Source organism: Ambystoma mexicanum, chromosome 3q (genome assembly GCF_040938575.1).
Source record: "Ambystoma mexicanum isolate Mex_15411 chromosome 3q, UKY_AmexF1_1, whole genome shotgun sequence".
NCBI classification, from domain to species: Eukaryota; Metazoa; Chordata; class Amphibia; order Caudata; family Ambystomatidae; genus Ambystoma; species Ambystoma mexicanum.
The window spans coordinates 1,274,126,622-1,274,148,344 of record NC_090926.1 but is presented as its reverse complement, the minus strand read 5'-3'; the positions used below and the strand labels follow the sequence as shown (position 1 = coordinate 1,274,148,344).

Below are 21,723 nucleotides of genomic sequence, written 5' to 3'. Positions count from 1 at the left end.
GGAATTCTGTGGAAAAGGAACCGAGATGCCAGTGGCATTGTTTCCTATTTTTCAACCTATCCAAGTTAATGACTCTACCCTTGCTCCTCCTCGTAAGGATGTAACCCTTTCCGACTGTGCGCTATATGGGGTTAATGGGGGTATTTTACCTTATGAGAATGAATCGTCTGCTCAGGATCTCCAGCCCCCTGTTACTAGTTTCCCTACTAATGGTTCTTCTGCTTTACAAGAGGCCTCAAAGGCAAAGGCTGCAGTTGTAAAGCATAGCTGCAATAATAGACTGTAGTAACAATAATCTACTGGGCTACACTTCTACCGTTGCTGTGAATACCACTGTCCAAATGGAGGGTCGTCCTGACCCATGTGTACCGCGCTTGGTGACTAGAGCCCTCTAACTGGGTAGGACTGACCTTTGTTCATCGGCCCGGGTTCGACAGGCCCAAGAGCCGGAACCTACTACCCTGCCTCGTAAGCTTGAATCTAACGCCCTCTTAATCCAAAGTCTTCTCTGCAACGATAATGGACTGATTGTAAATTGTGCGAGATTGCTAGATTTATTTAAGTGCATCCTTCTGCTTTGTTTTATTCGAAGCAATGACATAGAAATTGTGGATATTTGCGAGAAGACTTGCAATGCAATATCTGTAGTCTATTTTTTCGCCAATGACACCATGGCTTATGCCTTGGAGCACAGTGATTCATTGAAGCGATTGGGATATGAATGCACCGATTTTTCTTCCGAATATGGTAAGAGATTTCATCCTTTGGCACTGGCTGAAGCACCTGTAGTAAATCCACGTGCCAGTTGTGTTTCTCCTCTTGCATCTAGCTTGCTTCCAGGAGCAGGGGCAGAGGGCCTCATGTCAGGGGAAGAGACACACAGACCGTTAGCTTTAGATTACCCACATAGTGTCCATCTTATCAGCTGGAACACTCGCCGGCACTCCCGTTTATTTGAAGAAGGTGGCATTATGGAAGAGCTTGACTCCTATTTAGTGGTGGCACACCACGAGGCCTGGTTGACCGACTTGCTAGTGGTGGATGGCTAACATTTCATTCATAAACCAGTTATCTGTGGATTATGAGGGCGTTGGGTGTAAAGCTCCCCTTGAGCATGCTTGAATTACCTGCTAACTCCTCTAACATTCTCATGTAAAGGGTCTCTTTTTGCAACAACCCTGGTTGCAAAGGAAGCAGAGAGTTCGTCATTATTAATATCTATGATTCTCCATATAGGCAGCCCCACGATTTGGTGCTGCTTGAGACAGAGGCTTCGATAAGTAATTTGACTTCTTGCCTCCAATGCATTGTTTGCAGGGACATTAATTCCTGGATACCCAGAGCTCTTAATCTTCTTGACTTAGAGGACACTCACTCATCAGCAACTGCGGATGGTGGTTTGGTCTCTCGTTTTTGTTGGAGGGGCCTGAAATGGACTAGCCTACTTTATTTGTTTGGGTTCTCCATGGTTAATGGTTCTCTCCCCCTGGACTCTCCACCTCAATACACTCGTACCGGGCCCAAATCCTGTAGCATCTTGGATTATGCCTTTACATTTGGTTAGCAATATGGCAATTTTACATCCACTCGAGAGTGACCATATGCCACTTGTGATGACCTTGAACTCTACAGTGACGATCTCTTCCCCTGAGTCAACTGGGGATCTTATGGTTAACTTCCCCCTAAATAGCATTACATGGGATGATCGAAGATTGAGCAAGGCTTCTACCTCTTTACAAGTGGCTCTGGCCTCTTTTATTGAATGTAGTGTGATTAGGAGTGGAGATAATTCTGATTTTTCTATTCGGGGAAGTTATCGTGGCCATTGTCGCCTCTGTTGTTCAGAGAGGCCCATCTCCTAAGAGGACAACTCACTCCTCGTCCTCCCATCATCATCCATTTGATGGGTTAATTGTATCTAAGAGGAGAGAGTTGCCCAGCGAAATTCGAGCCTTAGCTGGAATGGACCTGGACTCTGTTGAATGTGCCTTACAGTCAAACAAAGCTAGACACCTATACCGGAAATGGCTAAGACAACACTAGATTATTACTGAGTGCTCTCGCTGTCTGACTTTTGTCGGATTAGCCCGAACCAACAACTCACGAAAAGTTTGCATCGTGCTTGATGGCTGCATCCCTGTATAACGTGATCTTCTTGGTGTTCCGGAATCCGTTTGCGTTGAGTATGTTTCTAAAACCTTGGGAGGAAGTGGTATTACACCAACAGCCTTGGGCCCAGTCAATGTCAAAATGGAATTAGACTAAAACATCCAGTGACATATTGTGATTGATCTTCTGTAGTAAATCCTCGAGGGCTCCTAGCCCAGACGGTATTTGCAGCACTGTGGTTAAACTTGACACCTCTTACTGGGCTGCTATGCTGGATTGGCTTTTCCATTGGATCGGGGAATCTCAACTCATCCCTTGTTCCTGTAGAGATAGGATAGTCATACTCATTTGGAAGAAGGGTGTTGTCTTGTCCCTGGTAACTATCGTCTTCTAGCAATGCTTGATGCTTAATCTAAAATCTTTGCCCGTTTACTGTTGGACGAACTACGGTCTTGGGCTGAAGCTACTAATCGTATCCCGCTTATTCAGACCGGCTTCCAGAGGGGACTTAGAATAACGACAAACTGCCTTCCCTTGCTGACTGTCATCCAGCAGGCATGGCTTATCAAGCAACGCCCTGTTTATGTAGCGTTTATAGACTACAGCGCTGCTTTTGACTCTGTCAATAGGAACACGCTTTGGTGAAAATTGGCTGATCGGAATATACCGGCAGGGTTACTCTCTATGGTCATATCCCTAAATACCAACACAAGGGTAAAGGTTCGACTGGTCCAATTGTGCAGGATGTCCACCTGGATCCCCACGGATTGCGAATTGAAGCAGGAATGCATCCTTGCGCCCCTCCTGTTCAACTTATATTTAACTGACATGGGAGCGGCACTGGTTAACCCAACATCAATTGCCCCTAAACTAAGGAATGTGCCCCTACAGTGGATGAGATATGCAGATGATATTGTCTTGCTGGATCTCACCCCGTCCCACCTTCAGGCGTCCTTCGATCGGTTAAAAAAGTTCTCAGATTTCCATCATCTTGTTGTAAACATCAACAAAACTAAGGTTATGTTTCATCATTCCGGTCGTAAAAAAAATAATTGTGCCTTTGGCAACTCAAGGATATTTTACTCTAGGTAGTCAGTGAGTACAAATACCTGGGAATTTACTTTGATTGTGGATTGCAGGGCACTCTCCACCTGGACTACGTTAGGCTTAAGTGTTCCCAGGTTATTGGGTGCATTGGAAAACTGTCCTACACTGGTGGGGGATATTCTGTTGGGATTTTGGCGCAGCTATACTTGACCAAGATTCTCCCAACAATTATGTACGGGGCTAAGTGCTGGGTTCCTGGTAACACCATTGGCATGACTAAATTGGAGTCTACATTGCTCAAGAGGCTGTTTCATCTCCTGACTCACACTTCGGTTGAGATGATCCTCCTCGAGCTTGGCACTGACTCCGGCTTGGCGAGGTTTCAGTTGTCCTTTTTGAACACCTGCTGTAAACTCACCAAAGCTCAGGTAGGACCCCTGAATTATTTCTTCTTCAATGCTGCCCAGGTTAAGGCTGCATACATGCAGAATAGTGCTTTGCTCTCTATTAACATCATTGCTGCTAGATGGTTGGCATTTGTTCCGGGCGATCAACTGAGCTGGTCGCTTCCGCACTTTAAAGCTGCCATGAGACGAGTTGTTCTCCCTTGCTAACATGAGCAGCATATTGTGGATTAAGCCACTAAATCTAACAGTGCTTTATTTATTGAGCATCCACTCGGGAGTATACCCCGATCTACACTGGACAGTTTGTGGAAAACCCCTTGGTTTGGGGTTATTTCAAACTTAAAACTAACGCAGTAAAGTCTGTAGAAATCATTGGTGCTTGGTATAAAATCCCTATCCCCCTTCATTTTTGTCGGTTATGTGGTGATAATCAGCTTGAATCTGTTAAACACTTGAATCCCTGGGAGCAGTGAGGCCAAAGGCACTTATTTCGTCCGGTTTGGGTTCTATTAACTGTGGGGAGGATTAATGGGCGTTGATTATGGTGTTGGGGGAGAATTGTTGTTATGACTTGTTATTTGCATTGATTATGAAGATTTTGTTTTTCCTCCCTGTTTTTTTAAGATTGTGTTGAAAAGTGGTCATTTGTACAGCTGTGAAATACGAGCAATCCAAAAAAAATTTTTAAAAGAGAAGCCTTCAGAGTTCATGGTTGAAAGCCAGGTCTGAAAGTCTGGGTGTTCGTGTTGTTGGTGAGGAGTAAGAATTCGGTCTTGGAGGGGTTGAGATTCAAGTATTCACTGGACATCCAAGACTGGATCAGCAAGAGACAGGTTTTGAGCCTATGGATGTCATTGGTGGAGTCCACAATGTGCCTCATTTATCGAACAAACCAATTCAAAGTATGAAAAGTGCAAATGTTTCACATTAAAGCTTGCCTTTTTACTGTCTGGCAGGTTCCTAGGGGCAACAGATTCCACCATGACGATCCTGGATGTCTCCATGCTCACTGCATTCACCCCAGATCTGGACGATCTTGACAAGGTATAGTAGCCACGGCCCATCCAGTCATGAGCGTAAGATGTCAAGTAGGGGAACTTGCAATGCAGAGAATGTGCAAAACTGGTAAACATGAAACTGAAATAATACTTTGGGAGTATATGAATGTGGTAAGTGTCCAACAATATAATTTTAAGAACAGTTGTTTTCTGAACTAACTTTCCATATTTGGGCCTATAAATTATCTTTCAATAATGTGATTCCGAAATAGATTATCAATTCTTATTGGTGAATCCGCTCACTTGCCTTTTTCCCTTCAGATTTTGTGATGCTCACAAAGGGCAAAAAGGACTAGAGCAACAACTTTAGGCTACAACCTTTTGGTTCCACTATGACTTAAACGAGCCAAAGGCCAAAGCCACCGCTCTTGAAAATGTAGGTAAGCCACCTTGTGCCCGACTACCTAGCACCCACTCAGCATTTCAGTGTTATGCTCCTAAACATCCACACCCACTAACCTCATCCAAATTCTCATATGAAATGCAGCCACTGCATTCACTAGGAACACTTTCATATCAACTATCTCCCTCATACTCATCAATGCATGCTCCACAATCTGAGAGACAGCCAATGAGCCAGACCTAATCTCCCAAAAGAACTTGCATGCCACTCACATGAAAATAGAATCACTTTTAACCTTATCTACAAGCCTTCCAGCATTAACAGGCTGGTCAAAGACCACCTAGGATCACCCCAAGTGAATCCAATGAAGGAGCCCACTTGGTTAGTCCACATTGTAACATATGTTGTGTAGTGCTTTGCTCAGTGGATGCATCTAAGCTTGTCTGGAAGACGTGAGGTCAGAGAGAATGTTGGAAGGTGAGACTGGTTTGATATGTGAGTGAGAGAATGCTAGTGTGCTGGTGTTCCTGGCCAGGCAGTTGGAAGATGTAAGTCTGGATGGTGGGAGCCAGTGGGTTCCTCTAATGGAACATACAGGAACAGGAATAAAGGACTTACGGTCGGGAGTCAGTACACCTATGGAAGTGACTGAAGTGTCCTCTGGTTCCAGCCACTTCCATAACGTGATCTCATCCAGAATGGAGGGGGAGCACTTAACCACTGACATGTTCTCTTCAACATACTTCTGGGGTATGGGTATGTGTTAACATTGGGATCCGCTTACTTTGCCTGGGGCCACAAAGCCAGGCTTTGGGTCGCAGAGACCGGAGCAAGGGGTTTCTGGGCTGGGTCACCCTCCTGAGCAGTGTAATGAGCAGGTTACACCCTGGTGGTAGAGACTGGAGTCATCATATTGATGTCCACCCTGATAGGAGTTTGAAAACATTCTCTAATTTGGTTAAGGTCCCCTACAGCATTGCCTCAAGTTAGACAACTGGTGAAAGGTTGTGTCTGAGCCTGGTGGTCAAAGGTTGCCCATACCTATATGCCATCTGTAAGTGATATCCCAAGGGCATACAGCTGGAAGAGAGCAGCCAGAGAGTGTACCATTGGTGGGACCTTATAAGCCTGCATGCCCGAGATGTGGCTGACATTGGGGTATCACCCAAGGTGGAATCCTGATTGGTTATTCAGATTAGATGAGGAATCCTTGGAGGGCTCTGTGTTACCTTGGGCATAAGCATTCACAAATATATGTATTTATTTATTGTTTGCTTGTTAGGCGCTTATACAGGAAATACATTCTGTTTCAAAGCACCCCGAGGGCAGCAGGGAGTGATCATGGGATAGCAGTTCATTTAAATACGAAAAATAAAGAGGGGGAAGGGATGGCCAAACCTACTATGCCTTGTGAGTATTCAGAACGTGCAAGTGCAGGAAGGAAGAGGGTAGTGGGTAGAGCTGTGGTGTCCGTGCTCGAGGTGAGCCACAGATCAAGTGCAATGTATGGTAAGTGCTATGCGGCCAGGTGCCGCGTTGGGTGGAAAGTGCGAATCTCCAGTGCGGAGGATGTGCCGAAGCAAGTGCTGAGGAAGACACATGCTGGGGAGATTGGATGTGAATGGTCAGAGGCTAGAGGATTTTTGACCAGTCCCAGTGCAGTGCAGGAGTCCCCCAACGTCCTCCTCCTCCCTCGTGTCCCCACAACTGAGGCTCAGGAACAGCGAGATCTGCAGGAACTGCCAGGAACAGAAGTCTTCAGCTGCATCTTTTTCTTCATTGTAAGGTACTGTGAAAACCCGACCGAGAGAACTTACCTCTCACTGCGAAAGTGCTTGCAACTTTGGCAACTTGCACGACTAGCCATTTATGACCAAGCATATGAATCTTTCTTTTATGAACTACTTCTGAGAACTTTGGCAAAGACTTTTCCGTTTAACTACCAGAACTGCTTTATCCTATACAAGACTTTAGTCCATTGACTTTGGCCTAACCTATTGCATTGAATTGACTCCTCTGGTGAACTCAAACTATTTGCACTGTTTAAGAGTAACTGTAATCTTCTTTTTGTTAACCTATGCCTTTTTACTCCTACTTCAAATGCTCTGAATGCCATTTTGTTCCTCCTTCAAAGTAGTTTAAATACCTCAGGACCTGACAGTGTGAAGTATTGAAGTATATTTGTGTGTAATATGGATTGCCTCCTTCTAGTGAATGTTTTATAACTGGCTGTGAAATGAATTATTAAGTGTGTTACCAGGAAACCTTGAGTGTAAGAGTTTGTTTTAATACTTGTAATTATAGACCTCTGTATAACATCCTTACAGCTCACATTGCCCTCTTGAGATAAGCCTGGCTGCTCAGCAACACTACCACAAAACTGTGTAGTACAGCCTTATACCAAAGGTTGGTTTTGCTTACACCTGTAGTCCTAGTTGTGTGTAGTGGTCCCAAAGGGTACTGCATACAAACTTTGCCTAACACTGGTGGCAGGCGGGGAGGATACATTGTATAGTTGTTACATTGAGAGTTCTGCTTTACTCTTATTCAAATAGTAACCTTCACAAGGCTAAGCACCACTAGAAAAGTAATTTTATCATGCCTGATATGAATGACTTCAGACAGGAAGCCCTGATCATTCTAATAGTAGATCAACTGAAAGATATGTGTAAGGTCAGGAATCTCCCTGTTCAAGGAAAGAAAAATGAATTGATTGAAACATTGTTGGATTTTCAAAGTCTGAGAAGTGGGTCTGTTACACCTACTCCTTCAGCAAATGTGGGAAATGGTGATGAGGATGATAAGGATTCAGAGTCTAACTCAAATGTTATTGAGGAGCAAGAAGAGTTGGAGGAGTCTCAGGATGTGGGCCCCTCTGTACCTCAAAAAGCTCTAAGGCCTCAACCTTTAGCCACAGGGACCCTACCAGGCCCAGTACTGAGTCTAGAATGTGTCGCTCTTGAAAAAATGAGACTTGAGTTAGAGTTCAAAAGGTTCCAAATGCAAATTGAAAGTAAACATCAAGAAATCAAACTCGGAGAAATGGAAATGCATCATGCTCTTGAAATGAAGAAATTGTCTCTTGAAAATGGTTCTATCCCAGAGTCTTCTAGGTCTTCCAGTTCTAAGAGTCCTCGCATGCCTAAGGAAGCTGTGAGTATGTATGAGGTGAAGCTTGATATTTTAGATTGGGTGGTTGCTTTTCAGTATAACTATGGGATTCAGGGTTTTACAGGGAATCAGCTGATTCCTTGGCTTTTGTCTAGGCTCCCCCAGGTTGCAACTGGTGCTGTAATGGAGGTGGGGGAACTTGAACGATTGGAGTATGAAAATTTGAAGCTAGCTTTGATAGCTAGATTTGGGAAAACTCCTTCCCAGAACCTTAAGAGGTTTAGGACCCTCAAGGCATGATGGTACCCCTTGGGCTACCTGGGTGTGTGAATGTTTGAAGAACTTAGATGGTGGGTAAAGGGTTACAGAGTTAACACTTTTGAAGGAATGAGAAATCTATTTTTGTTAGAATCTATTATTGATGCCTGCTCTCCTGAGCCGAGACAGCACTTGGCTGACTCTAAGGAACTTGATCCCAAGAAGCTAGAAAAGGCTGCTGACTTGTGGGTTGCCAGCATGGCTACTCAGAAGGATTTTGGGGCAACTCAGAAAAAGGATGATGGGATGCAGAAAAATAAAGATGGCAAAGAGAATTCTAATACCTCCAATCCGAAAGAGGGCTCCAAACAGAAAAAGGGTAAGCCACAAGGGAAACCGATCAGGCAAGTGAAACCTCTGGTGCCAAACCAGAGGGAGGTCAGCAGAAGCCCCCATTTGTCAAAACATTTGGAAAATGTTATGCTTGTGGGTCAACTGATCATGTGAAAGGGGATCCCAGATGCAAGGGTAAACCTGAGGGGTCCACACTGCCACCTTATCCTTTTCCCGAGGGAGAAGTACATATAGCAAGTGGAAACTTTCAACTACTGGCTGAAGACCCCATTGGAGTCTCTGCCAGTGTTTCTTTAGTGTCCCTGGGTCTGTGGGAACAGCAGAATTTAGATGTCTATGATTCAATTCCAGATAACACACAGGAATATTACAAGGTTGTCCAAATGCTTCCAAGACTACCAGCTCTCATCCAGTGCAACAACATGACTGTAAGGATACCTGTTAGTGTACTAAGTGAGGTGCCTGGGAGAGTCCTGCTGGGGAATGACTTAAAAACTCTTGGAGTTGTATCAAGCACCCCCAGGCCTCCTAGTAAAAGGAAACAGGAACAGACAAAGAAGGCCAGAGAGAGTACCTTAACAGACTCTCAAGAGGATGTTACAGAAGAAACTATAACACCCAGTCCACAGGAACTACTAACTGCTATTTCCAAGAAGAAGGAGACAAAGGAGAAACCCAAGGTCTCAAGGAAAAAGCCAGAGAGCACTCCTGTGCAACCCACAAGGACATCCCGAGAGGACTGTACAAAGTCACACCTGTGACTCCTCCACCAGCTGAGGCTGAGTGTCAGGTATAACCAGGACTGGTTGAATCAGCTGCTGAAGATCCAGAGCTGGAGGAAGACCTTCCCCCTGTTGGAGATCTGGATCCTAAACACCATCCTGAGCTGCAGTCTTTACTTGCAGAAGGTGGCCCCTGTAGGGCAGACTTCAGCAGAGATCAAAAAAAGTGTCCTACTCTTGAAGGCAGCTTCCCAGCTGGACAGGCAAGAGCTAGGGAAGCTGGGAAATCTCATTTCAGATTTATTCACCCATCACGCTCATAGCCATTAGTGATCTCAATATATTTTAGAGGATTTCCCAAACATATCTTTCCCCCCCAACCACGCTTCACCCTCTATACTGTCTACATTTTGCTGGATTAGATGACAGCATCGGTAGGCCACTGATGACGTCAGTGTGTTTTAGAAATTACCTAACGTAACCAATAGTTTTCAGACATATGAACCCTGCCAGACCAACAAAACCATTGCATAGAAGGGCACAGACCAGTAACATCACTAACTAAGATTACTAAAATCTTTCTGACAGCCTGCATACTCACCCTCAAATACCAAACAAAATGCACACATACCTTAACCGCAGCACAAACCTAAATCCACCACGAAATGCACACTCAGCAACACCCAACTAAAAACAAGATGCCACAGAAAACGTAGCCAATTACACACACACTGATACAACAAACACCACCTAGCCCTTACCAACTAAAAACCAGCCCAGTGAACAGTTTTTCTGAACTGAAGTTAACAGCACATCAAAGCTCTCTAGTGCTTTGCCTCTCTATCACACTAACTAAGCCCTCCTTCCATTTCAGATCCGCCAGATCGACTAGGCACTATGAAAATGGCAGCAGTGCGCTGTATAAATCACAATAAAATAACATGTTTTGACAATTGATATTAGCTTTCTTACAGTACACTACGTTTTATTTCACTAGCATGTTAAATGAAGTTCAACAAGACATGTGTTTCCTTTTGTAGTCTTGATGTGATGAAAGATATTCTAGACTCAGAGTCCTACTGCAGGCTCTCTGTCTCGCTACAGTCTGAAATGAGGGAATCAAAGACACAGAATAGACTGGTATAGATAAGCAATGAGACTGCATGGTGTGTGATGGCTACTAGATCTACCTGCTTGTTCATCAAGTAATTATCCTAAGACTGACCCTGGTGCGGTAGTTGTCACTACAAAGAAGAAATATATGTTTGGTCAATTCATGAAAAGACTTATGCCCATCACACCCACAGTTACATAAATTGGTGATCACTGAAGTTATCCTAATTATTAACTTTTTTCTTTACTCAGTTGACCAACAGAGTTGACAAATACATTTCCAAGTATGAAATGGATACAGAGCGGTCGGACCGAGGATCCCTCATCATTTACCTGGATAAGGTACTGTGACCATCTTATTCAAAATGGAGGTTTCTGCAAGATTGTGTTTGGGCAATGTTTCAGACACATGCGATGGCTGTTGTCTATGAAACTCATTCACGTGTTCAAGTGGAGAATGGGTCATGCACAAAGGTTTAGGCATCTACAGTTGGAATGTGATGGCCAATGTCAACCTGACTCATTAATAGGGTAAGTCTTATGCCAACACGCCCGATTATTGAATCCTCGCCAAATCACAAAGTGCCCCAGACTAGGAAACAACAGTAAATATGGACCTTAAAAGCAACAACACACAATAACAATTTACTTTAAGTGGGATGAACAGCAATGTGCAGTTCCTTAGTGAACTATAAATGATTTAAAGTTTTGGTAAATACCAAAGCTCAGGTAAGGTGTTTGACTATTATACCACTGCTCATTGTCAGAGGGCTACTATAAACATCTGGTTATTCCTTTCCAACTGTAATACTTTTTTGTTTTGAGAAAACAGTTGTTGAATACGTTTGAGTTTTTAGTGCCTTTTCAGCAGTAGACCCCGTCAAGAGTGATGTTACGGGGGTATTTTCCCATCCCACAGTCAGCTACAAGCCTCAAATTTAGTTCTGACAAATTTGCCTGTTTGTAGAGTTGAAAGGTTACATGTGCTTGTAAGTTGCTTTTATCAATGTCTGAAGATGGCCGATAATAAAAACCTTAGTGGAATGAGAAATTCTCCTAAAAATATAATCTTATTTTCAAATGTAAACTTTCTCTTTGACTTGTAAAGCGCTCTGTTGCTTCCCAAAGCTAGGTCCACGCTAAATGAGAGTGAAGGTGGGGGAATGAATGAAAATGGAATGATGAGTGAATGAGTGAGTTACTGCGGGGATGGATGGTGAAGTGAGTGAGAATGAGTGAACACTGTAGGAAGTATATAGTAAGCACAGGAGACAGCATTGGGAGGAAAGAATATTGAAGAGAACAGAGGGGTCAGCACACTCAGTAACAGTGAAAAGGGCAGAGTGACAGTGAGAGAGGGAGAGAAATAGTACCAGGAGAGGAGAGTGAGAGAGCGAGTGAGTGAGTGAGTGAGAGAGGGAAAGGGAAAGAGAGAAAGAGAGAGAGAGAGAGAGAGAGAGAGAGAGAGAGAGAGAGAGAGCGCACAGCAAGACAATAGGTCCTGAGAGACAGATAGTAAAACAAACACGATTGGTAATTTCCTCACCTAGAACTTGGGTTGGCACCATCAAATCAAACTAACCAGTTTACCCTTTGAGAAACACCTCTTGTTGGACAATGAAGCAGATCCGACTGGAAATTCCCTACATGAATTCTCTTCCTATAAAGAAGGACAAGCTACTCAAATTACACTAACACCACAATTATTTATATTAGCATGAATCATGTAACGTGTTCTCATGATTTTAAATCTAAATGCAATATTTTACCCACTCTACAAACTGTATTTTTATTCATCTTTTTGGAAAACCGGATGTCTACATTTACTTTAACTTAATCTTACTTGTATTTGAGGGGAGAGGGGAAAACATGCTTTTAATCCCTAGTTATGTTAGTTTATTTATTTTTCAAAACATTGTATTTAGGTAGTAAATATATTTAATCCATGCAAAACATATGGTGGAACACAATTCAATGAGGTGGAATGTTTATTTTTCTTGCTCAGTAGGGTCCCATACGCCACCCAAAAAAGAAAGATGTCATTCCCTTTTTCTCTGAATGTATCTGGAGGAACTAGAGCCATGCGCTTCCCATGAAATACATACCCGGGCAATGATGCGGTGAGCTTGTACCTGTGAGCAAAAGTTCAAACCAAGCCTCCCTTGGTACGACACTACATTTGAAGGAAGTGATGCAGCATACAGGGGATTCAACGTTCAAAGCGCAAAAGGAATGTGAGGGGGGGTACATATACAGACCGGTGGTTGTGCAGTGGGTGGGGTGGTTTAAGTTACATTCCTGTAACTATTGTTCTCCAGCACGGGTTTGGCATGGATTTACATGCTTATGAATATTCCCTGTCGTCAGGCTGGGAATCCTCGGTAAAAGAAAAAACAGTTTCACTTTCACTTTAAAACTGTATTTCTCCTCTAAACCAGTCACTGTCCTCTTGGTCATACTTCCCGTATCCAAAGACAGTCCTCTCCCTAAGCCCCGCCTCTGGCAGCCATCTTCAGATTTGGTAAGCACGTAAAGAGGCAGTATGACCAAGAAGAGCCACAGAGGGGCCAGAGGGAGGGTTCACATGTGAATCCATGCCAGACCCATGCTGCAGAACAATAGTTACAGGTAAGTAACTTAAACCTTCTCCAGCATGGGGTCTGGCATGGATTCACATGCTCATGAATAAAAAATACATAGCAGTACAACATTACACAACCACAGGAGGTGGCAAGGCTCAACAGAAGCAATTAGACGTACCCCTGGAACAGACTCACCTCAAGCAAACAGGTAGCGTAGCACTGCGTGGCCGACTCTGGACTCCTCCTTGGAATCCCTGTCGATGCAGTAGAACTTTCAAAAGGTGTGTGTGGACCTCCACGTAACAGCCGTGCAGATGTCTAGCAGGGGCACACCAGACAGGAATGCCGTTGTCGCAGCGATTGCTCTGGTGGAGTGGGCTCTCGGGAGCCCCGACAGCAGTTGGTTCGCCAACCGATGGCAGTGCATGATGCAGCCGGAGAGCCATCTTGAAATGGAAGCATTGGACAAGGCCTTCCCATGGTTCACAGGACCAAAGTTCACAAGTTTACTTTGTTAGTTATGGCTCGAGAATGGTTATTAATAAGCTAGTTGCTTGAGTTTTTACTTAGCTGTGCTTTTAATCTGATTTTAAATATTTGGAATTGTGGGGACATAGAACTGTTTGTATTTGTTGTGTCGTAGACAAGGGCCTGCTAAATTCAACTTTTTTACATTTGAAGTGTTACGAGGTTCAGGAAAACGACGAGGTTCAGGAAAGCTACGCTCCGCCTTCTCTTGCAACTGTGAGGTTGCTAGGCAGACTAGTTTGCAGTGAACTACAATTCCCAGTCAAATTGTAGATCACGTGCATATTTATTCACACGTCAGGTGCTTAAGTGCCGCGCGTAGGGGCTGGTTAACTCCGGTTTGCTCCAGGTGTGCTCTGCTCTGCCCTCCCTCTTTCTTCTTCTACTCCCCCCAGGTAATTGCCGCGGTTTAACTAAGATAAGTAGCTTTTATCTTGTAAACATGATGACAGTCCCTAATTGTGAGGGGCAAGTGTTGATGGAGATGGGAGAGGGCATGGGAAACCAGGGAACTAGCAAAATAGAAGAAGATGGGCCGGTAAGGCCCTCTGAGTCCCTCATGAGCCTCAAAGTGGGTCTGTTAAACACTAGCTCCATGGTTAAACATGCCATAAATATAAACAAACTTATTTTGGATAAACAATTTGACATATTCTGCGTGACAGAAACATGGCTAAAGGACCCCATAGGGCCTACTTGCGAAATAGCGGTTTCAGAGGGATACATCATCTACAATGTCAATAGAGAGGGAGGTCAGGGTGGTGGGGTTGCAATCATAGCCAAACAGAAGCTGAAATTGTTCAAGGTTAACTTTAATTGTAATGGCTGTGAATCCATTCCCCCCTAATAATTGTTTTAACCTTATAGTATTATACAGACCGCCGTCTTTGGTCTCAGATTTCCCTAATGAACTCTGCTCACAACTAGTCAGCCTGAGATCCACTAATGTTTCCACCTTGGTGGTTGGGGATTTCAACTACTGGCGTGGGAACAAAAAAGACAAGGAAGCAATCCTGTTAGAAAAAGTACTAAAAAATGTAGATTTCCATGTTATAAATGAGGAGCCCACCCCCCCACAAGGGAATCAACTGGACTGGTTGCTCGCTTATAATCTACAGACTCAGGACTGCTACACAGAACCATGTATCTGGAGCGACCACCACTTAGTTGCCCTGAACATAGAACTACAATCACCTCCCATACAACACAACCCCCATGTCCAGGTGGTTAGTAGAAATTTCAGAAACTTGAAAATCGACCAACTCCAGCTATGCTTAGACAAACTACTACTCTCTTTTCATGAGCAAGACAGCTGCAAGACACTGCTAGAGAAATACACCACACAAATTCAAGAGCTAGTCGAGAAAGTGTTGGGCCGCTCACTGGAGCCTGATGTCTGGGACAAAATTTGGTCTAGATTCCATAAAAGTACCCAATGTGTTAACAATAGGAAAGGGGGATATAAAGTATGCTTCAGGTACTATATTACACCAACCCAACTACATAAAGCGGGCGCGAGGCCCTCACCGAACTGTTGGAGGGGGTGCACGCAAAAAGGCTCGCTTTTCCACCTCCAATGGGACTGCCTTAAGGCAGCGCACTATTGGAAGGGGGTCCTGGCGCATGTCCGAGCAATAACAGGCCTGAACATCCCGTGAGACCCCAGAATAATTCTGCTGGGTGACCCGGGGGAGGCGGATGTGCCGATGTCAGGAAACGCTGCTCGCCTTTGCACTCATCTACTATTGGCGGCCTAAATTGCCCTAGCTCGTCTCTGGAAGCACCAGGAGGGCTCCTCTATCCCGCTATGGTGGGCCAAGTGTTGGGACATTGTTACTGCGGAAAAGATCACTGCAATTCGCCTGGGCAACCTCATTCCCTTCCAGAACACCTGGGCCCCATTCATGGACTACACAGACCGTTACCCGCCCCTTACACTAAAGCCGCCCAGCGTCCGCTGGCTGAACTGAACTTCGCATGGACGCGGACTAGCCCAGTATAAAGACATTTCCCCCTCTCGCCATTTTCCCGCCCACACATTGCTATGAATGAGTTGCATACTAAATTCCCTCTCCTATTATCTATTCCTTCCACTGTAATGAACTATTTTACCACAATAATGCGCTAACTCCGATGTCTACTGTTTAATTTGTTTCTTTCTTGTTGTCACTGATTAATAATTGAATAAAATGGTATTTGGAAAAAAAAATAAAATAAACTAAGCTAGCCAGGAAAGACAATAAAAACCAGAAATCAAAAATGGTATACTGCGGAGCTAGAGGCAATTAAAATTGAAAAAAGGGCACTTGAAAGAGAGTGGAGACAAGATAAGTCCACCGTGAATAGAGAGAAATGGAAGAAAGTTAATAAGGAGTACAAAGACAAGATAGGTTAGCCAAGGCCAATTTCTTTAACGCTGAAATTAAAACAGCAGCTAACAAGACCAGTAAACATTTTGACATCTTAGAGTATAGAGAAACCCAAAAATCTCACCCCGCCATTTTCTCCTTCTAAGGAAGACTGCGATATCATGCAAAATGCCTTCACAGCTAAAATAGACAAAGCCAGACAAAATATAATTAAAGTCAGAAATTCACTGAACCAGGTAACAGTGCCCAAGGAGACCAGCATCAAGCCTGTTCAGGAGACCTTCATGTTTGCTACCATCACCGAAGCAGAGCTAATAGAAGTTCTAGGCCATATGAAACCAAAGTCTTGTGCAGAAAATGTGTTACCTCCTAACATCATTCTCCAATACAAGGAACATTTTGCTCCTATTCTACTGAAAATAGTGAACGCCTCATTTAAGGAGGGCATAGTTCCTAAAGAGATAAAGAAGGTCACCATTTTGCTGCTGGTAAGAAAAGTTGGATTTGATCCCAAGATCCGGGTAATCTCCGTCCTATTACTAATTCCAACTTCATTCTTAAAATCTTGGACAAAATAGCGATACAGCAGCTGCAGAATTATATGGAAAAACATGTAACCTTACACCAACAACAGTCGGGTTTCAAGGCCGAACATAGCACGGAGACGGCTATGCTGGACCTTCAGAACCACATGTTGAGTCTGGTGGATAAGGGCAAAATAGGGATGTTAATGCTGTTGGACCTCAGTGCGGCATTTGACCTAGCTGATCACCAACTCCTAGTCAAAGCACTGAGAGACAATGTGGGTTGCTCCGCAATGGCACGGAAGCTGCTGGTTTCTTTTCTTTCAGCCCGCCAAGCCAGAGTACATTGGGGAAACAGCTTCTCCGACCCTATCTCCATCTTATTTGGAGTCCCCGAGGGAGCCAGTCTATCGCCCATGCTTTTCAACATCTATATGCGTAATCTATGTAACATCCTGGTTGAAACAGGGGTGTTTTTCACTAACTACGCAGATGATACGCAGCTCATACTTGAGCTAGAGGGCTCCGACAGTGTAGACAGTGCTAAGATCGGAAATGTTTATAGCATAATTAGTGAATGGATGCAGGCAAACTGGATGTGTCTCAACAACACTAAAACCGAACTCATGCTGTTTGGGTCCAGCCGCATGCTAGCTAAACTTGGGGCGGAGTATGAGTTTTTTTCACATGAAGGACGCTACAATACAAGTATCGACCCAGGTTAAAACCCTTGGCATGATGGTGAACTCCGCCGTCAACTCTGAAGCACAGGCTAATTACCTGCAAAAAAACACAGCATATTACCTGCGGCTCATGAAGGCCATTAGGCCTTTTCTGAATGAATGCAATATGTCCACAATTGCCAGAGCCATTGTATTATCTAGGCTTGATTACAGCAAAGCCCTTCTTATCAGGGCCTCGGTCAATGATCTAGCGAGACGCCAAGTCATACAGAATGACGCTGTGAGGCTTGTAAAACATGTTAGGAGAAGGGACCACACTACCCTGGCCAGAAAAAATCTCTTCACTGGCTCAGGGTAGAGGAGAGAATAAAGTTCAAATCTCTGCCTCTCGTGCATAAATGTCTTTATGGTAAAGCCCCCAGCTACCTTAAGAATAGCTTGGTACTATATACCCCGCAGAGACAGCTTCGCTCCGAAGGTAAGAGCTTATTGATAGTACCTACGTATAAGCTCAAGTCTGGTATGGGAAGATCCTTCGTAGTGCTGGCAGCCCAGTTGTGGAACACACTACCAACGATGTTGAGAATGGAAGGCAGTCATCCTAAGTTTAGAAAACTCCTGAAGACCTACCTTTTTAGATAATTCAGGAACTTTTCAGCAACCCTCTCAGCCACTGTTTTCCTTAGTACTAGACATAGGAGGCCCATCCTTTATTTTAGTTTGTGTTCTTGTCAAAGCGCCCTGATGCCTGCGGGCTGCCGGCGCTATATAAGATTAAATACATACATACATACAAACAATTGTAAAGTCTTCAGAAAGCTCTTTGTGTGCGTCACGTAGAACTGCAAGGCATGAGCAACGTCCAGCAAGTGCAAAGACCTCTCCGCCGACGACAAAGAATTCAGGAAGAAAACTGTTAACACCAAAGGCTCGTTGAGGTGGAATTTCGACGGAACCTTTGGCATGAAAGAGGGTGCATAGGCTGTACAACCCTTGATTCGTGCAAAGTCAGGTATGGCTGCTTACAGGATAGAGCCTGGATCTCACCTACACGCCTGGCAGAGGTGATGGCCACAAGGAAAGCCGTCTTCCACAAGAGAAACTTGAGTGGGGCCTAATGCATAGGCTAGAAGTGGGCCTCCCCATGAGCCTCGTCAGAACCACGTTGAGTTCCCATGCCGGGGCAGGAGTCTTCACCGGTGGGAAGGATTGGAAAAGTCCTTTGAGAAACTCCTGGACGAGTCTGCGGGACTACAGCGAGGATAATCCTGGGAACGTTGTGTAGCGAGACATAGCTGCCAGATGTATCTTAATGGATGGGTGAGCTAGCCCAGCCTTTGCCAAGGACAGTAAGTATGGCAGGGTCTAAGGAGCCATGAGCCTCAGAGGGGTAATCTTCTGTGACCGGCACCACGTAGCAAAACGCCTCCACTTATGGCCGTAGCACTTCAACGTTGATGACGCCCTGGCCTTGGCGAGGATCTCCCTGCAGTCCGCTGGCAATTCATAACCTCCAAACTCTAAGGCTGCAGGAGCCAAGCCTTCAGGTTCAGTGATCCTGGGTTGTGATGAAGGACTGCACCTCCCTCTCTGGTGAGAAGATCCGGAACCACCAGCAACTTGACTGGAGGCACCGCTGATAAGCTGATAAGGTCCGGATACCAAATCTGCCTTAGCCACGCCGGGGCAATGAGTATCATCTTGCATTGGCAATGTCTGAGTGTATTGATGATTCATAGCAGCAGAAGGAACGGAGACAACGCGTACAGAAACAGTCTTTCCCATGGGAAGGAGACTGCGTCCCCCAAGCTCCTCGGCTGGTGGACCCTGCTGGCAAACTTCTGTCATTTGGAGTTTGATGCCATCGCAAACAGATCGATCTGGGGTCTGCCCCTTTCGACGAACAGGTGGTCAACCTGATCCTGACGAAGCTCCCACTCGTGGCAGGAGCGCAGTTCCCTGTTGAGGGAGTCTGCAATGGTGTTCTTGACGGACCACCAAGCGAAGAGGGATTAGGAACATCCCCTGTCCGACAGTCAAGTTCCATAAATCCTGGGACTCCTTGGAGAACGCCGGGGATAGAGTCCCCCCTGCTTCCTGATGTAGAACATGGTGGGGATGTTGTCCGCGAAGATTCTCACCACCTTGCTTTTAGAGATGCAAAGGAACAATTAGAGGGCCCAGAACACTGCCCGTAGCTCCAAGATGTTGATATGTATCAGAGTCAAGAAATTTCCTCTTTGCCTGCTCTGTAACTTGTAACATCTGTAACTAAGCTGTAAACCTTGTCTCTTGCGCCCTGCCACCTCAGGGTCCGTGCGCACAATAAACAAATAAACAAACAAACATATGTAGATCCTTCGCTTCCACCAGCCACAGGTCTCTGGCATGTAGACGTCCAGTGTGTGCTCCCCAACCTTCCAGGGAGGCATCCGTGGTGACCGTCTCCTGGTATGGGAGGTTTTGAAATCCTGCGCCTTGGGCGATGTGGAAGCACACCCCCACCACTCTATCACCCGTTGGAACTCCTCGTAGAGAGGGATCTTGTCCGTGAAACTTCCGGACACCTGTATCCAACAGACATCCAGTAATTCTTATAGGGGTCGCATCTGCAACCTGCAGAGACAGACGAGGTAGATGCAGGACGACATCACGCCCAGTAACGACTTGATGGCCCGCAATGTGGCTGTCTTCGCCGATGACAGTCGTTGCACCTTTCCTTGAATGGCTGCTAGCCTCTACTCCAAGGGTGACGCCAGGCAAGACACTATGTTGAGTTTGGCACCGAAGAACAATGCGTTCTGCAATGGCGTTAAGCAGGACTTCGGATAGTAGCCGAATCCCAGATACGTCAATAGTCGGACGGTCGCCTCCGTGTGTTCAACGGCCAGCTCCTACGAGCGTGTATGCTCTGTAGACGGAGATGGGCTGCCACAGGTGCCAGGCATTTTCTAAACACTCTTGGGGCCGACTTCAAGCTGAATGGTAGGGCCTTGAACTGGTAGTGCTGTCCCTGCACCACGAAGCGTAGACATTTCTGATGTTTCTTGTGAATGGGGACGTGGAAATAGGCATCCTCCAGGTCCAACAACGTCAAGAAATACCCTTTCGCCAGTTGGCCGAGCAAGAGCTGCAATGTGGCCATCCTGAATTTTGGGGACTTTAAGTATTTGTTCAGAAACTGTTAGTCCAGAATGGGTCTCCAGCCCCCTATCTTCTTTCTAACTAGAAAGTATCTGGAATAGACTCCAGATCCCAGGAGCTCTGGGGAACTAGTTCTATCGCCCCTTTTTCGTAGCATGGCTCATACCTCTTCCAAAAGCTGAGGGATGTGCTGCTCTTGGCGAGGAACCAGCGGAATACGAGGACACCTGCGTTGGAACTCCAAGGTGTGCCACTTGGCAAGAGCATCCAACACCCATCTGTCGGTGGTGATCTTTCTCCAATCACTGACAAGCATCGTCAGCCGGCCTCTCACTGGGGTGCATGGGTGGTGGCCCGACGTCTTGGCCAGTTCAGGCTTGCGTGGCCGCCGACGCCCTGTCCTGCAGGCAACAGCAACGCTTTCCTTCACTATTGTAGGCCTGGGAGAGGCCTCAGTAGGCTTCTTGCATTGAGGACCGGGAAGCCTGTCTGTAAGACGTTGAGAAACCTTTTGATGACCTGCTCGATTTTCCCCTGGAGGAGCGAAAGCGGTACTGGTGGAGGGTGCCGAGGCAACAGACGTCTCCGTTTCCATATTGATGGCCTGAAGGTACTCGATGGACTTCCCAAACAGATTCTCCCTGTCGACGGGCATGTCCAGTACCTTCGCCTGGACCTCCTGATGGAAGTTAGTGGTCATCATCCATCCCTGTCGATGAAGGCAGACACCATTCCCGGTCTGACGGAACCCCGGTTCGGCGACGCCCACTGCCACCGTGACTTCTTCCTGGAAGAGGACGAAGGCTTCCATCTCTTATCGTATGTGAGGAACTACGCAATCATTCCTAAATCGTACCACAATTCCCTGTCGTACCTGGCTAGGATCGCCTGGGCGTTGGCCACCTTGTGAATGCTACCGTGTAAATCACTTTCTTCCCCATGGCGTCCATCCTTTTCCTCTCGCTGACCGGTGATGGCTGTGACCTCAGGTACTTGGGTGCAGAGTCCGGCACCCTATACTTCTTCCCCAGCCAGTCCCGCTTGGCTGGAGCCGTTCAAGGATATCAAGAGAGCCAGGCCCTCTTCCCAAATATCGTCCAGAAAGGGCACCGCCATGATCGTTTTCCTTTTGGCCTCTCGTCTTTGATACAAGAAGCCCTCTTTCTTGGTTTCCTCAGGTACCAGCTGGAAGAGCTCAGATGCCCTGGCGATCATGGAGTGGACCGATCCCACCTCGTCCGGTGGAGAAACCCTATGAGGAGCATCCCAATGTGGTGTTCATTGTCTGCTGGGACGAAGTCTTCGTCCTCATCCATAGTCGTGGCTGTATCCGTCCCCGTACCCAAGTCCGCTAGGGGGAGTTGAAGCCAG

At 45.7% G+C, this 21,723-nt stretch overlaps 1 protein-coding gene across 2 annotated transcripts in view; it reads left to right on the top strand.

The window, feature by feature from the left end:
* Positions 1 to 21,723, top strand: part of LOC138447868 (complement C3-like) — a 1,306,650-nt gene that overhangs the window by 1,178,959 nt on the left and 105,968 nt on the right. For both annotated transcript variants that reach the window (XM_069604330.1, XM_069604329.1), the window contains 2 exons: positions 4,520 to 4,607; positions 10,775 to 10,864. In XM_069604330.1, the coding sequence (XP_069460431.1) occupies positions 4,520 to 4,607; positions 10,775 to 10,864 (178 nt within the window). The remainder of the gene's footprint in view (positions 1 to 4,519; positions 4,608 to 10,774; positions 10,865 to 21,723) is intronic.